The sequence below is a fragment of the Geotrypetes seraphini genome, chromosome 5, assembly GCF_902459505.1.
Source record: "Geotrypetes seraphini chromosome 5, aGeoSer1.1, whole genome shotgun sequence".
NCBI lineage: Eukaryota > Metazoa > Chordata > Amphibia > Gymnophiona > Dermophiidae > Geotrypetes > Geotrypetes seraphini.
In genome coordinates, this window is record NC_047088.1 from 272,065,067 (window position 1) to 272,082,775 (window position 17,709).

Here is a 17,709-nt window from a genome sequence, read left to right on the forward strand (position 1 = left end):
CTTCCTTTTCAGTTTAAGAGATTGCAAATTCCAGTGAGACTTGCATTCTCTATCACAATCAACAAATCACAGGGACAGACTATTACATACTGTGGAGTGGATTTAAGATCCCCCTGTTTTTCCCATGGACAACTCTATGTTGCTTGCTCAAGGGTGGGTTCACCCAAGAATTTATATGTTCTTGCTCCTGGAGGTGAAACTAAAAATGTTGTTTATAATCAAGTTTTGTGTTAGTTGTATTGTATTCGTTTTGTCAAATATTTCACATTATAATTTGAATATTGTACTTTTTATAAAGCTGTTAAAAAATAATTTCATTCACCACTATAAAGTATCTTTATTTGAATCCATTTACAGTGTTATTGCTATAATTAAATACCCGTGCAACGCCGGGGCATCAGCTAGTAGATTATAAATGTAGAGTATTTTTTACTTAGCTTTTTTAATTTTTAAAGGGGAGCGCCTCCACCAACATGTCCATGTTTCACACGCTTTCCTCAGGGTCGAGGCTCCCTAATATATTCATGACTCAGTAGAAATCGCTCCATTTGGGTTAATTTCATGCTAGTAGGGAGCGTCTTTCATCAGTTCCGGTCAGTTCCAGAACATGTATTGGTAGCACCTTGTGTTTTGGCCAGGTTCTAGTGACCTGGATTGGCCACCGTGAGAACTGGCTACTAGACTTGATGGACCATTGGTCTGACCCAGTAAAGCTATTCTTATGTTCTTATCTCTTTCAGAATCTCAGTAATAAGCAAATATCTTATTCCTTAACAGTGTAAAGAAGGTGGATTCCCCAATGACCTTTGGCTTGGAGTCAGCGTACAGAACGTTTCTGTATACAAACGATGTGACCCCAAACCCCTGGAAACCTTCCTATACGAGTACATAGTCTTCTTTGGAGCTTCTCAACCCAACATCCTTAAAATCACAGTGGAAGAGAGAGAGATATTCTTTGAGACATCCCAGGTATACAGCTCATCGACATGATTATTTTTGCTTAAAGTCAGATTGTACATTACTTGTTAAGCGCATTGAATCCTGAAGAGATGCTGAGAGAGGACCCACAGAGGAGAAGAAAACTTTGTTTTTTATCTGCAGGGAATTGCATTCAAACTTGGGAAAAGGTAGACTTGGGGAAAAATAGAAAAATGTAGGGCTCCTTTAACAAAGCCGCGTTAGTGGCTTTATCATATGCACCTTTTTAGCGCGCGCTAGCTGAAAAACTACCGCCTGCTCAAGAGGAAGTGGTAGCGGCTAGCACGGCCAGAAAATTAGCACGCGCTATTACGTGCATTAAACCGCTAACGCGGCTTCGTAAAAGGAACCCTTAGTGTCTTATTTACTCCAAAGAAAAATGGGGAGACCCAATGATCCACAGTGAAAACAATCCACCAATGAAAACAAAAAACTGTGGATACAGATGTTCTGAAGAAAATTTATTATACACTGACAGTATATAAAAATATGAAAATTCAATGAAAAAATCCAATGATAAAAAATACAGTGTAAAAATCCAATCAGACCCTACACGGTCCTTGTTTCGGCGAACACGCCTTCCTTAGGGGTCCAATTGTTTGCAAACTCACATATAAAGAATTGGACTCGAAGGAAGCGCAAGGGAACAGAGAGGAGGCGGAGGGGCGGCGAGAGGTAGCTCCGCCCATCCCCGAAGCAGACCCGACGCTCCCCCTTAAAAGGGGAGGAGCCAACGCTGCTCAGCTTCCGAAGATCCAGCTTGCCTGAGTTTGGGGCAGGCAGGAGAAGTCAGGCAGAGGAGGCAGAGAGGAGAAATCAATCGAAGGAGGCGCAAGGGAGCATAGAGGAGGCAGAGGGTGAGGGGCTGCGGCGAGAGGTAGCTCCGTCCACCCCCTAACATCACCCAAAGCAGACACGAAGCTCCCCCTTAAAAGGGGAGAAGCCAACGGCACACGGCCGTTCGGCATGCAGCGAAGGCGAGCGGCAAAGGCGCTCGCCTTAGCGAGAGTGCCTTTGCGAAGGACCTCAAGAAGGGCAAAGTCACCACACCCAAGGACACCAAGAACGGGCAACAAGGTAAGGAAGCCAGTGAATATCACAGCTAAATAGCCAGACAAGTACATAAAAGCAGCAAGAACAATCTATATATATATAAAATCGGAGGTATGTATGTGTGTATGTATGTATGTGCCGCGATCACGCAAAAACGGCTTGACCGATTTGAACGAAACTTGGTATGCTGATCCCTCACTACCTGGGGTGATATGTTCTGGGGGTCTCGCGGCCCACCTGCACACGTGGGCGGAGCTACAAACAGAACATCAGATTTCACCCATTCATGTCAATGGTAAAATTGTAAACAGGTGCCATTCTCACAGTACTTCAAAAATGGCTTGACCGAATTGAACAAAACTTGGTATGCAGATCCTTCACTACCTGGGGTGATATGTTCTGGGGGTCTCGCAGCCCACCTGCACACGTGGGCGGAGCTACAAACAGAAACTGAGATTTCACCCATTCATGTCAATGGAAAGGATGTAAAAAGCTGCCATTCTCACAGTAATTCCAACTATAAAACACTTTCTATGACACTATAACCACTAGGGACATCGTTTCTATTCTACCACGGACACCATACATATAGAGTTTGTATGTTCTAACTGTGTTTGTAACTGTTTCCTTCATGCACCCCAGTTCATAATGTTATTACATTACATGAGTACTCACATATGCTGAACTAGGAACACAGGTTCCATTCTGAACCGGGAAAAAACTGCATGGAGTTTCTTTTCAACCTGAGTTTCCACATATTGAGTTGTTTAAATCAATACTGAAACTTTTGGATGCCACTTATTCCAACAGATCTTCCTTTTCAGTTTAAGAGATTGCAAATTCCAGTGAGACTTGCATTCTCTATCACAATCAACAAATCACAGGGACAGACTATTACATACTGTGGAGTGGATTTAAGATCCCCCTGTTTTTCCCATGGACAACTCTATGTTGCTTGCTCAAGGGTGGGTTCACCCAAGAATTTATATGTTCTTGCTCCTGGAGGTGAAACTAAAAATGTTGTTTATAATCAAGTTTTGTGTTAGTTGTAGTGTATTCGTTTTGTCAAATATTTCACATTATAATTTGAATATTGTACTTTTTATAAAGCTGTTAAAAAATAATTTCATTCACCACTATAAAGTATCTTTATTTGAATCCATTTACAGTGTTATTGCTATAATTAAATACCCGTGCAACGCCGGGGCATCAGCTAGTAATAAAATAATAATAATAACTTTATTTTTCTATACCGCCATAGTCAAACTGACTTCTAGGCGGTTCACATAGAAAGAAGGCTGGACAATCAGCGAATTACAAAATGCAAGAAGAATGAAGTTACATGAGAGAAGAAAGATGTTACATAATACAATGGGGTTATAAGGGGGAGAAAAAAAAATACCTTAGAGAGGTGATCTGATTAAGCAAGGAATTTGCCAAATAGAACGGTTTTAATTGATTTTCGGAATGTGTTGTAGGTCTGTCTGGCTTTATTTATGTGGTTTCCCAGCCAGGATTGCTTTCTGTTTGCTTGGAACATGAAGGTTCTGTCTAGGAAGGATTTGTATTTGCAGCCTGTGATCTTTGGGTATACAAAGATGTTTTTGCTTCTGGTTGTACGTGTGGGGTTGTGTAGAGTGAAGTGTGTTTGCAGGTAGGAAGGTGCTAGGCCCCAGACTTGTTTGAAGCAGATACAAGCAAATTTGAACAGTATTCGCGCCTCCACAGGTAACCAGTGTAACTTTTTGTAATAGGGGCTAATGTGGTCTTTTTTTCTCAGTCCGAAGATCAAGCGAACTGCAGTGTTTTGCACTAATCTTAATTTTTGTACTGTTTTTTTTTTGGGATACCCAGGTAGGCGATGTTGCAGTAATCTAGGGTAGATAGGATCAGCGACTGCGCCAGTAATCTGAATGATATTGTGTCAAAGTATTTTTTAATAGTCCTTAGCTTCCACAGCATGTAAAAGCATTTCTTCACTAGTAGATTTGTATGGTCAGTCATGGTTAAGTGAGTATCTAGAGTGATGCCCAGTATTTTTATGGTTTTGGCGATTGGATATTCATGGCCGTTTATTTTTTTTTTTTTAGTCAAGGTTTGTTTATTAGTATTTTATAATAATACAAAACAAGGATGGTACAAACACATTTAGCGAACAGCATTAAATATGCTAAACAAGTAGCTTTCTAAGCGGTACAGCATAGTGGGCGAGATTAAACAGTTAACAATGTCAATTGTTTAAACAAATTGTATGTAACAAAATTGGATGTCCTTCCATGTGTGTGCAAGCATGAGAACAGTGGAAAAAAAAGTATGAGGAGAGACTTGCCAAGGAGGCACGGAACTTTAAACCATTTTTTCGATATATGAAGGGAAAACAACCAGCGAGGGAGGAAGTGGGACCCCTGGATTAGGGAGACAGGAAGGGAGTGGTAAAAGAGGAAAAGGAGGTGGCGGACAGATTAAACAAGTTCTTCTCGTCAGTCTTCACGAAAGAGGACACATCCAACATGCCGAATCCAGAAAAAACCTTCAAGGGGGACTAAGAGGAAAAACTATTGTCAATAGAGGTGAGCCTCGAAGACGTACTCAAACAGATAGATAGATTAAAAACAGACAAATCACCGGGACCGGATGGAATCCACCCGAGAATACTGAAGGAGCTCAGAGATGAAATAGCAGAGTTACTACTAAAGACCTGCAACCTATCTTTGAAAACAGGGGTAATCCCGGAGGACTGGAGGATAGCGAATGTTACACCTATCTTCAAAAAGGGATCCAGAGGCGACCCGGGGAACTACAGACCAGTGAGCTTAACCTCAGTTCCAGGGAAGATGGCTGAATCTTTAATCAAAGACAGCATCGATTAGCATGTGGAGAGAAATAATCTGATGAGAACCAGCCAGCATGGTTTCTGTAAAGGAAGAACTTGCCAAACGAACCTACTGTGCTTCTTCGAGAGGATAAACAAACAATTGGACCATGGTGACCCCATAGACATCATATATCTGGACTTCTAAAAAGCCTTCGACAAGGTACCCCATGAGCGCCTGCTAAGAAAACTGTGGAACCACGGAGTGGAAGGAGACGTGCACAGATGGATCTGTAATTGGCTGAAGGACAGGAGGCAGAGGGTGGGAGTAAAGGGACACTAATCGGAATGGGAAGCAGTTACAAGCGGTGTCCTGCAGGGGTCAGTGCTAGGACCACTGCTGTTCAATATATTCATTAATGACCTAGAAGCAGGGACGAAGTGCGAGGTTATAAAATTTGCGGACAACACAAAACTCTCCAGCTGGGTTAGAACTGTTGAGGAATGTAAAGAGCTACAAAGGGACCTGAACAAACTGAGTGAATGGGCAAATAAATGGCAAATGTGCTTCAATGTAGAGAAATGCAAAGTCTTGCACATAGGGAAAGGAAACCCGATGTACAACTATAGCATGAGGGGGATGGTATTGGGCAAAAGCAACCTAGAAAAGGACTTGGGGGTTCTGATGGACCAAACAATGAAGCCGGGGGCACAATGCGCAGCGGCCTCAAAGAAGGCGAACAGAATGCTGGGCATTATCAAAAAAGGAATCACTACCAGAACCAAAAAAGTTATCTTGCCGTTATATCGGGCGATGGTGCGCCCTCATCTGGAATACTGCGTTCAATACTGGTCGCCGTACCTTAAGAAAGATATGGCGACACTTGAGAGAGTCCAAAGAAGAGCAACGAAAATGATAAAAGGCATGGAAAACCTTCCATATGCCGAGAGGCTGGAGAAACTGGGGCTCTTTTCCCTGGAAAACCGAGACTTAGAAGGGACATTATAGAAACTTACAAGATCATAAAAGGTATAGAGAGGGTAAAGAGGGTCACATTCTTCAGACTGGCAGGGGAAACAAGGACAAGAGGGCACTCAAGAAAATTGAAGGGAGACAGATTCAGAACAAACGCTAGGAAGTTCTTCTTCATTCAGAGGGTGGTGGATGCCTGGAATGCACTTCCAGAGGAGGTGGTGGAGCAGAGTACGATTTCGGGTTTCAAGAAGGGGTTGGACAGGTTCCTGAAGGAAAAGGGGATTGAGGGATATAGATAGAGGGGGTACTATACAGGTCAAAATGTCTTCAAAACAGGATCATTTGCAGGTCACTGACCTGGGGGGCCGTCGCGGGAGCGGACTGCTGGACACGATGGACCTGTGGTCTGACTCGGCAGAGGCGATGCTTATGTTCTTAACTTTGTCTGTAATGATGATGCCTTCATGATCATAAGCAAAAATCATCATTTGTTTGACTTTTGATTGAGCTTGTCGAAATTATTTTGGCTGTGGAGAAGATGGAGCTTCCACTTGTCATTGAAAAACTACACAAATACTGCTGGGAGGTGTTAACTCATGTTCTTATATCTATCTTTTCATTTAGTGCAATATATTCTAACTCTCCCAGTTTGTTTCTTAGGCTTCTGGCATTTGCACACAGACATTTTAAACAGTGTTTGTCATATCTATTTACAATTTGCTCAGCAGTTGGCATAGATAATTTGCAATCTTTAAAATCAGCCTACTCTGAATTTAAGGAAACCTGGTCTACTGCGGCCTGTACTGCAATCTCACTATCAGGATGCTCTGTCTTTTAAAGATACCTTGTCCCGAATCGTGGGGGTGATTCTAGATGATAAACTGCTTTCATAAACAAATCAGTGCTGTAATTCTAAAATGCTTTTTTAAGCTTAGGGTGATTCGGTCCCACTCCACCCTCTTGGATCCCAAATCACTTAATATCCTCATACATTCACTTGTAATTTCACAGCTTGATTACTGTAATTCCCCCCCTCGGAGCACTTTAAAATAGTGTTTCATTCCAGTGTGCTGACATCCTGCGTGTGATTGTCTGCCCGACATTGTCCGCGTGCTATTGTCTTATGCGGTTTTGACTCATCACCACCAGGGAGTGACTCAGAAGGAAACTAGAAGACTCCAAATAATTCTGAAAATTATTTACAAAGCTAAAAAATATGATCAGGTCACTCCTCTTCTACAGAAGGCACATTGGTTGCCTACCTCTCATCACATAATATTTAAAATTCTGTTCATTACCTTTAAAGTACTAACAGTCCACTCTCCAATCTTCTTAGATAAGAACATAAGAACATAAGAAGTTGCCCCCGCTGAGTCAGACCAGAGGTCCATCTTGCTCAGCGGTCCGCTCCCACGGCGGCCCATCAGGCCTAGTGCCTGAACAGTGGTCACTGATTAATTTTGTAACTTACCTCTAATCCCATCCCTATAATCTACCTCTACTCTTATCTGTACCCCTCAATCCCTTTGTCTTCCAAGTACCTATCCAAAGCTTCTTTGAACCCCTGTAGCGTGCTCCTGTTTATCACATCCTCTGGTAGCGCGTTCCATGTATCCACCACCCTCTGTGTGAAAAAGAACTTCCTGGCGTTTGTTCTAAACCTCTCCCCTTTCAATTTCTCTGAGTGCCCCCTTGTACTTATTGATCCCCTTAATTTGAAAAATCTGTCCCTGTCTATTTTTTCTATGCCCTTCATGATCTTGAAGGTTTCTATCATGTCTCCTCTAAGTCTCCGCTTTTCCAGGGAGAAAAGCCCTGGCTTTTTCTGTCTGTCAGTATATGAGAGTTCCTCCATGCCCTTTATTAGCTTAGTTGCTCTTCTCTGGACCCTCTCAAGTACCTCCATGTCCTTCTTGAGGTACGGCGACCAGAACTGAACACAGTACTCCAGGTGTGGGCGCACCATAGCACGATACAGTGGCAGGATGACTTCCTTTGTCCTGGTCATGATACCCTTCTTAATGATACCCAACATTCTGCTTGCTTTCCTTGAGGCCGTGGCACACTGCGCCGATGCCTTCAATGTTGTATCTACCATCACTCCCAGGTCTCTTTCAAGGTCGCTCACCCCTAGCGCTGATCTCCCCATTTTGTAAGTGAACATCGGGGGTTTTTTCCCTATATGCATGACCTTGCATTTCCCTATGTTGAGACTCATTTGCCACTTTTTGGCCCATTTTTCCAGTGTTGTCAGATCTTTTTGGAGATCTTCGCAGTCCTCCATGTTATTGACCTTGCGATATAGTTTGGTGTCATCCGCAAATTTAATAACCTCACATTTTGTTCCTGCCTCCAGGTCGTTAATGAATATATTGAATAGGAGCGGTCCCAGCACCGACCCCTGTGGAACTCCGCTCGTGACCCATTGCCAGTCTGAGTAATGTCCCTTTACTCCAACCCTCTGTTTTCTGTCCGCCAGCCAGTTTTTGATCCATCGGTGGACCTCCCCTTGCACCCCATGGTTCCATAGCTTCCTTAGTAGTCTTTCATGTGGCACCTTGTCGAAGGCTTTTTGGAAGTCAAGGTAAATGATATCTATGGATTCCCCTTTATCCACCTGGCTGGTTACCCCCTCAAAGAAGTATAATAAGTTTGTGAGGCATGACCTGCCCTTGCAGAAGCCATGCTGGCTCGACTTTAGCTGCCCATAGTTGTCGATGTGTTCCCAGATGCTGTCTTTAATCAGTGCTTCCATCATCTTTCCCGGGACCGAGGTCAAGCTCACCGGCCTGAAGTTTCCTGGGTCTCCCCTTGAGCCTTTCTTGAAGATGGGCGTGACATTTGCTATTTTCCAGTCTTCTGGAATCTCTCCAGTTTTTAGGGATAGGTTGCATATTTGTCGAAGTGGCTCAGCTATTTCGTTCCTTAATTCCTTGAGTACCCTTGGGTGAATGCCATCCGGACCTGGCGATTTGTCGCTCTTTAGTCTGTCTATCTGCCTGAGGACATCCACCTTGCTCACCTCTAGCTGGACCAGATTTTCATCCTGCTCTCCTTTTACGATCTCCTCGGGCTCCGGAATGTTGGTTGTGTCCTCCCTTGTGAAAACTGACGTGAAGAACTTATTTAGCCTGTCAGCTATCTCCTTTTCCTCTTTTACCACTCCCTTTCTGTCCCCATCATCCAAGGGTCCCACTTCCTCCCTTGCTGGTTGCTTCCCCTTAACGAACCTGAAGAATGATTTGAAGTTTGTTGCTTCCCCTGCCAGTCTCTCTTCATATTCTTTTTTTGCTTTCCTAACCACTCGATGACAATCCTTTTTGTGTTTTTTGTGTTCCTTTTGGTTCTCCTCTGTTTTGTCCTTTTCCATTTTTTGAATGATGCTTTCTTGTCACTTATCGCCTTTTTTACTGCATTTGTTATCTACACTGGGTTTTTTGTTCTATTTTTTTTGCACCCTTTCCTGTACTTGGGGATGCACAGGTTCTGTGCTTCGTGCACTGTGCCCTTGAGTAGGGCCCAGGCATTTTCTACGGAGTCCATCTTCCTTGCGCTGTCGTTGAGTTTCTTTCTCACCATTTTCCTCATGGCATCATATTTCCCTTTTTTGAAGTTAAGTGCAGTCATTGTAGTTCTTTTTACCTTTGATGATCCAATTTCCAGCCTGTACTGGATCGTGTTGTGATCGCTGTTTCCTAGTGGGGCTAGTACCGCCACCTCCTTAGCGGGTCCCCCTAGTCCGTTGAGGATTAGGTCAAGAGTGGTATCACCTCGTGTTGGTTCCGTGACCAGCTGTTCCATGAAACAATCCCTCGTGACCTCCAGGAATTTGGTCTCCCTCATGCAGTTTGGGTGCCCGATATTCCAGTTTATTCCCGGGTAGTTGAAGTCCCCCATCACCACCACCCTTCCGCTTTTGCATACCTGCCTCAGTTCAGCCTCCAGATCCTGGTCGATTTCTTCCGTTTGTCCAGGTGGGCGATAGTACAGACCCAATTTTATGTCTGCTCCAGTTCCTCCTGGTAGCTTAACCCATAGTGATTCCAAGTCGTCTGCCCTTACTGTTGTTTCCATCCTGGTTGAAGGTATGGAATCTTTTATATATAGCGCTATTCCTCCACCCTTTTTGTGTGACCTATCTCTCCTGTAGAGTTTGAATCCTGGTAAAGCCATATCCCATTCATTGTCATCAGTCCACCACGTTTCTGTGACTCCAATTATGTCTAGGCCCTTTTTGTTGGCTAGGATTTCCAGCTCTCCCATTTTAGCCCTTAGGCTCCTAGCATTAGTGTATAGGCAAAGTAAGTCCCGTTTGTTCGCCTTTCTTGCTGTTTTTCCTCGTGGTTTGGCACTCCTGGCCCCCTCGTGAGTTGCCAGACCCCAAGCCTCGTCTCGGTCATCCTCCTCCTGTGGTGTGTCTGTTTCGTCCTCAGCCTGTTCCCCTGTTTTTGGTTGTCTCTCTGGATTCCGTTGTTCTCTATTAGTGCTGCTTGCCAGTTTTGTTCGTGCACTAGACCCCTGCAATTCTCCCTTAGGTCCTTTTTCAAAAAGTTCCCACTCAGACCTGAACCCTCTTTTACAGTGTCCTTGCTCAATATCTTTGGCCCGGGTCCCCTGCATTGCGTCCTTAGGTTCTTTTTCCAAAAGTTCCCTCTCAGTCCCGATTCCTTTTTTACAATGTCCTTGCTCTATGTCCTTGGCCCTGGGCCCCTGTGTTGTATCCTTAGGTCCTTTTCCCAAAAGTTCCCACTCAGTCCCCAGCCCTCTTTTACAATGTCCCTGCTCAGTATCCTTACTTGATACTTTTGTCCGATGTGTCAGATCAACTGTCGGCTTTCCCCTCTTCCTCAGTTTAAAGACAAATCAATGACGCTCTGGACGTTGCGTGCCAGCATCCTTGTCCCAGTCGTGCTCAGGTGCAGTCCGTCTCTCTTGTAGAGCTTATTCTTTCCCAGGAAAGTTGTCCAGTTCTGTGCAAAAAGGAAACCCTCTTCCTCACACCATCTCCTGAGCCAACCGTTTATTGCTTGTAGTTCGCTCTGCCTCCTTGCGTCCGCTCTAGGTACTGGCAGGATCTCTGAGAAGGCTAACTTCCTTGCCCTCAGTTTCAGTTTCCTCCCCAGGATCCTGAACTGATCGGTTAGTGCAGTCCTGTTGTAGTCCCTCCTGCTGACGTCGTTGGTTCCAACATGGATTACTACAGCTGTCTCCTCCGTCTCGGCCCCTTCCAGGATCCTCTCGATTTTGTCGGTGACGTCCTTCGTTCTTGCCCCCGGGAGACATGTCACTAGACGGTCCTCTCTCCCTCCAGCTATGTGACTGTCCACTCCTCTCAGGATTGAGTCTCCCACCACGATAGCAGATCTCCCCTTCCTCAACTGTCTCTCTGGTCTCAGGTCTGTATCGGTGGTGCAGTCCTCTAGTCCCTCCTCCGGGTTCTGTCGGGTCTCCTTCTCATCTGCCTGTCCAGATTCTCCGCAAGGTCCTACTCCCATGGCGTCTGGTGCATTTTGTCGTCCGTCTGTTAGTTCCCTCCTGATGTGCTTGTGGTCCTGTGCCTCCACCATCCTGCAGGCCTCCTCGATGAACTTCTCGAGTTCCCTAACTTGTTCTGTGATGTGGTCCTCTCTGGCGTTGTCTTCCGTTGCCCAGCACTGCTCCTCTATGGTGCAGAGTCCCTCCAGTTCCTGTACTCGAACCTGCAGTCTCCTGACCTCCTTCCTCAGGCTATCCAGTTCCTGGCATCGACTGCATATGTACGCCCGCCTCCCAGAGGGGAGGTAGTCATACATATGACATTCGATGCAGTATACTGGGTAGCTCTGCTGGGCTCCTACTGCCTCCATTTCTTCTATCCTGTTCCTATGTCCCACGGTGCGTATGGGTGGTGCCTGGCGCACAGCTAGCTGAAAGAGTAGAGAGAGAGAAGAGTGAGAAGAGAAGAAATGTACCTTAGTTAGATTTTTGCTGCTGGGCTGCCTGGGCTCCTTCGCAAAGGCGCTCTCGCTAAGGCGAGCGCCTTTGCCGCGCGCCGAACGGCTGTGCACCGTTGGCTCCTCCCCTTTTAAAGGGGAGCTCCGGGTCTGCTGCCGGTGATGTCAGGGAGTAGGCGGAGCTAACTCTCGCCTCAGCCCCTCACTCTCTGCCTCTCTCCTGCTCCTTCCCTTCTGCCTCCACGTGTCTCCTCTGTTCTGCCTTCTGCTCCTCTCCTCAGCCCTCTCCTCCTCTGCCTGCCCCGATCTCAGAACAAGCTGAAAGCAAGCTGATCTGCGATCCTTAGCCCCTCCCCTTTTAAGGGGGAGCTCCGGGTCTGCTGCCGGTGATGTCAGGGAGTGGGCGGAGCTAACTCTCGCCTCAGCCCCTCACCCTCTGTCTCTCTCCTGCTCCTTCCCTTCTGCCTCCACGTGTCTCCTCTGTTCTGCCTTCTGCTCCTCTCCTCAGCCCTCTCCTCCTCTGCCTGCCCCGATCTCAGAACAAGCTGAAAGCAAGCTGATCTGCGATCCTTAGCCCCTCCTCTTTTAAGGGGGAGCTCCGGGTCTGCTGCCGGTGATGTCAGGGAGTGGGCGGAGCTAACTCTCGCCTCAGCCCCTCACCCTCTGTCTCTCTCCTGCTCCTTCCCTTCTGCCTCCACGTGTCTCCTCTGTTCTGCCTTCTGCTCCTCTCCTCAGCCCTCTCCTCCTCTGCCTGCCCCGATCTCAGAACAAGCTGAAAGCAAGCTGATCTGCGATCCTTAGCCCCTCCTCTTTTAAGGGGGAGCTCCGGGTCTGCTGCCGGTGATGTCAGGGAGTGGGCGGAGCTAACTCTCGCCTCAGCCCCTCACCCTCTGTCTCTCTCCTGCTCCTTCCCTTCTGCCTCCACGTGTCTCCTCTGTTCTGCCTTCTGCTTCTCTCCTCAGCCCTCTCCTCCTCTGCCTGCCCCGATCTCAGAACAAGCTGAAAGATAGATTCCTTGTTTCCATATACATGGCCTGGATTGTTACAGTCAGCACAATAACAGCTATTATCAATTCCTTCTGGTCGACAGATATTTTACGATTCAACCCGAAAGACAATTTTCTCTGTTGTTGCCCCCATACTCTGGAATTGTCTTCCATTGCACCCGAGACAAGAATTAAATGCCTCTAAATTCAAATCTGGCTTAAAAACCCTCTCTTTTCAGTTCATATTTTCATTGTTAGTCCCTTGAATCTCATTAGGAGTGGAAACTTCCACAGGTCTCTTAATTTGAAAGTAATTAGCTCTAACAATAGGTGGCAAACTTTCAACAGGAATAAGCAAAATTTCCTTAAAATACTTTCTTGCCATCTCCATTGGTGAAATTAAGGGACATTTTGGAAAATTTAGGAATCTCAAGTTGTTTTTCCTTAATTGGTTCTCGAAACTTTCCATTTTTCTAGCAATAAATGTTCTTTCTTTTACTAATTCCAAGTCCAATGTTTCCATTTCACAAATTCTTGACTCCTGTTTTTCTATTTTCTCACTTAAATTTTTAAGGGCCAAACCCTGTTGCTCCACTTTAGAATGGATAGTCCCATAGTCAGTATTTAAAGTGGAAAAGGACATTTTGAGGTTAGCGTCCATAACTGAAATGGCCTGCCATAAAGCCTCCATATCAATTACCTTAGGCTTCTCCAACACCCCAAAAGTGATCTTACTTCCTCCCGAAGCTCCTCTCTCCTCTCCTGCAGTGTGGGTAAGCTGTCGGTGTGCTACAGCTTCTTCTTCGGCTCCAGATGTACTTGGAGCTACCAGCCCTCCTTCACTGAGGATCAAAGACTCCTCCCGGGTCTTGATGCCTCAGGAACTCCCGAAACTGCATTGCTTCCAGGTTGTGGGGGTGGCTGCCTCTGTTCCGGGCTTAACATCGCCCAAAACTGCCAGCTGAGTTCGCCCGACGAATTTGGGCTCGCCCCTGAAGTAGCCACCGCAGATTCGCCCGAGCGGGCCAAGGCTTCCTCGATTGTGGACTGCACCAGACGCGGTGCTGCTACCGCCGCTGGAGGGTTGCCGCGAAGGGCTCCTTTTCTCTTACCCATGCTAAGGTAAGAGAACTGCTAATTCAAAAAAGAAAAAGCAACGCCGGCCGAGAACAAGAGAGGGAGCCTCCCTCTCAGGCATCTGCTCTCGTCGCCATCTTGTTTCTCCCCAAAACCCTCTCTTTTCAGAGATGCTTTTACCATATAGCCTAAGATTATGTCTTTAGTTTAGCTCATGCTTAATGTATTTTCCTTTCCCCATACTCTTTATTTTTGAAGCAATATGGCCCTCACAGTTCTCCTACCATCTCATGTGAAGTCTCCCCTTTTATCCTTTTAAAAAAAAAAAGTTTGTATTTTCCTTCCTTGTATAGAATTTTTAATGTTTTAATTTAAACCGCTTAGGATGCTATAGGCAGTATATCAAGCAGCAACTTAACTGCCAGCCTTCCCCCCATTTCTAGTTTAAAAACTGCTCTCTCTCCTTTTTAAATGTTGATGCCAGCAGCCTGGTTCTGGTGGAGCCCATCTTTGCGGAATAGGCTCCACCTTCCCCCATATGTCACCCAGTTCTTAACAAATCTAAAACCTTCTGCTTATTTCACTAAGAAGAAATCAAGTAGGCCTTTGTTTTAGACTTACTGGTGTGGTCTGTGCATTGTTCAAAGAGAGTGGATTGTCTGGTGCTTGCTTGAGGTGGGACTCCAGCTGATAAGTTGGTCCCAGCTCTGGTCCTTACAAAATAAAATTAATTTTGTGAACCCCTTTCCAGCATACGTGTAACAAAGGGGGTTACAAATGTGTTGATGTTACTTTAGGAGTTGGATGCTTGGTGTGGTATTTATTTGAGAGGTTCATTTCAATAAAGAATTTACCGTAACTAAATTCTATAGTACTGATATTAGAAAAAGGTCTGATTTTCCTGTTTTCTTTTCATGTGCTCAGGTGGGAGAGATTACAAATATCATGAAAACATATATCAGCATGATTGTAAAGAAGCACTGCAGAATGACATCTGTGACCTGCTGGGCCAGGTGATTGGACTCTTCATAAAGCCCAGTGTGGGAACATATTTGATGGCACTGAAGATCAGCAAAGACTTTTACGGCTACTTAAACTTTAGAAAAGAACACTCTGCAGCGTTCCTGCTTCCCATTCTCATTCCCAAGAGCTCTTGTTCTCTGAAACTGATGAACTAATGTACACCAAAGAACCACACCTTCATGCCTGGGAAATCATTAGGATGATACACTCACATTTGAAAATTTGAGATGGCACAATTCAAAGATGTTACACCAGAAGGAGAAACTGAGGTACTGAGAAGTAAAGCTCTTTCAGGCAAGGACTTGTCTAAATCTATATACATTAAGTAGTGCTATACCATTATTACATTGGCCCAAACAAAACCCTGTCTCATAGTTCTAATATTTAGAAAAACTTTATAGAAACACAGAAACATGATGGCAGATAAAATCCAAATGTCCCATCCAGTCTGCATATCTGCAGTAACCCATTATCTCTTCCTCTCTCTGGGACAGCATTTCTCAACTTCTTTAAGCCAAGTACCCCCTAAGCCTAACGAATACCAACCGAGTACCCCCGCCCAAGCTCTGCCCCTGACTCCACCCCCATAATAATAGTACTAATTGTAATGCAATTTCTTCCATCCATTTTTCATATACCCATAATATAATCTTAATACATAAAGGTAACCACAAAATTAAAAAAAAAAAAAACCAAAACAGAAAGCACACTGTACATTGAGAAAATGCTAATCATCATTTATAGTAACATAGTAAATGACAGCAGATAAAGACCTGAACGGTCCATCCAGTCTGCCCATTAGTTATATCCATTAAAAATACATGATTAAATTAACTTCTCTTCTTTGATATTTCTGGGTCATAGACTGTAAAGTCCACCTGGTATTGTCCTTGGTTCCAAATGCTGAAGTTGCCGTCCAAGCTCACTCCAGCCTATCCAACCATCCTGTTTGCAGGATATCTATCATAAAGTCTGGCCAGTAACATCCTCATGTTCCAAGTTAGTAGAATTCCCATTGATGCTCTCCCCAACCCAATCCTACACCAAATCATCACATATGGGACACAGACCGTGCAAGTCTGTACAGTACAGTTTTTTTTTCCCTAGAGGTCAAGGCAGAAGCCTTTAAAATATGCAATGTTACCTCAGTAACAACTATAGAAAAACACACAAATATAGTGCAAAATATAGACAGCAGATTTAAATTCTCAAAACTGACACATTTTGATCACAAAATTGAAAATAAAATCATTTTGCCTACCTTTGTTGTCTGGTGATTCATGAGTCTCTGGTTGTACTTCCTTCTGACTGTGCATCCAATATTTCTTTTGTTTCTGCCTCCTGCATGCTTTGGACATCACTCACTTTCCCAGACCAAAATCTCTGTCCTTTCATGAGTCCCTTTTATTCCTCTCTCCTCCACCCCCATTGGCAACATGTCTCCCTCTCTTTCTCACTGTCCTTTCATTCCCTCTCTTGCTGCAAAGGTAGTGGGGAAAGAGAGGTCCAGGGTGCATCTCTCCTATTCTCTCTACTGCCACATCTAACATATCTCCCTTCTTTCCACCAGTCCAACATCTTTCTCTTTGCCTCCTGCACGCTTCCTCTCCTCCAGTCCTCATTCCCTCCCCCAACCAATATCTCTCTCCCTCCCTCCATGAGTTCAACTTTTTACTCTTTTTACACTTCCCAAGTGTGACATTTCTCCTTCCCTCCTTTCTGTCCTCCCCATCCATCTCTCTCTCTCTCTCTCCATGAGTCCAATTCTTTTTGCCTCATGCACGTTTCCTCTCCTCCGGACCTCATTCTCTTTCCCAACCATCTCTCTCTATCCCTCCAATGAGTCCAACTTTTCTTCCTCTCATATCCCCCGGATCATGTGCAACATTTTTCACTACTATCCACCAGCCCCATTTCTCCTTCTATCACCCCTCTGCAGCACCATGTCACATCTTCCAACACTAAGTCCAACATTCCTCCCCCGGTCATCCCCTTCAATCTGTCCCTCTGTTTACTCTCCACCACTATATCCAACATTTCTCCTCTCATCTTTCTCTCCCCATGCATCTCTAACTCTCCTCTATGCCCAATTTTCCTCTTTCTTCTTTTCCTTCTCACCCACACATTGATGCCCTTTCTATTCCCTCCCTCCTGTCCCAAGTTAGGGCCCCCTTCCTCCCTTCTGTGTTCCATGTTCATGCCACAATTCCTTCTGTGTCGAGTTAGTGCCACCTCCCCCTCCCTGCCTTCCAGCCATTGTCCAAGAATTGTACTCCTCCATCCTTCCCCTCCATTCCTTTCTCCCTTTGTCCTTAATTGTTCGAACTGCACTGCTCGTTCTGCCTTCAGCGGCTTGTTCGGGGGACGCGCAGCAGATAGCGATTTACACGCTTCACGTAGCTGGACCCACAAGCCTTACCTCCGACGTCAGCCCCGACATCGGAGAGGTTTCCAGGTCCACTACGTGCAGCATGTGAACTGCTGCCTACTGCACGTCCCCCCAAGCCACCAGAGGCAGAATGAGCAAGGAGGTAACTGGAATCCCACCCCCCATGACCCAAAAGCTTTCCTCTAACGTCAGCTCTGATATCAGAGGGAAGGCCTGTGGGTCGGCTTTGGGAGGGAGGGAGGACTGGCGAACCCTGGCAGCGGGTAGGGTGGGAAGCAAGGAGGGATCAGCTTCGATGGATGGGCGGGAGGGCAGACAGGGATCTCTGGCAGCGACTTCAGCTTCAATGGGTGGGGCGGGCTGCAAGGAGGGATCCCAGGTTGTGGCTTTGACAGGTGGGCAGGGAATATCCTCTGCGGTGGCCAGGCTGCGTACCCCCAACAAGCGGCCCGCGTACCCTTAAGGGCACAAGTACCGCATAT

The 17,709-nt window shown here is 45.5% G+C and overlaps 1 protein-coding gene across 1 annotated transcript in view; it reads left to right on the forward strand.

Moving 5' to 3' along the window:
• LOC117360428 (unconventional myosin-X-like) overlaps positions 1-14,929 on the forward strand; it is a 483,786-nt gene extending 468,857 nt beyond the window's left edge. Inside the window, exons 40-41 of the mRNA XM_033944140.1 lie at positions 778-969; positions 14,740-14,929. Coding sequence (XP_033800031.1) covers positions 778-969; positions 14,740-14,832 — 285 coding nt within the window. The 3' untranslated portion in view covers positions 14,833-14,929. The remainder of the gene's footprint in view (positions 1-777; positions 970-14,739) is intronic.
• The last annotated feature ends 2,780 nt before the right edge of the window (positions 14,930-17,709 follow it).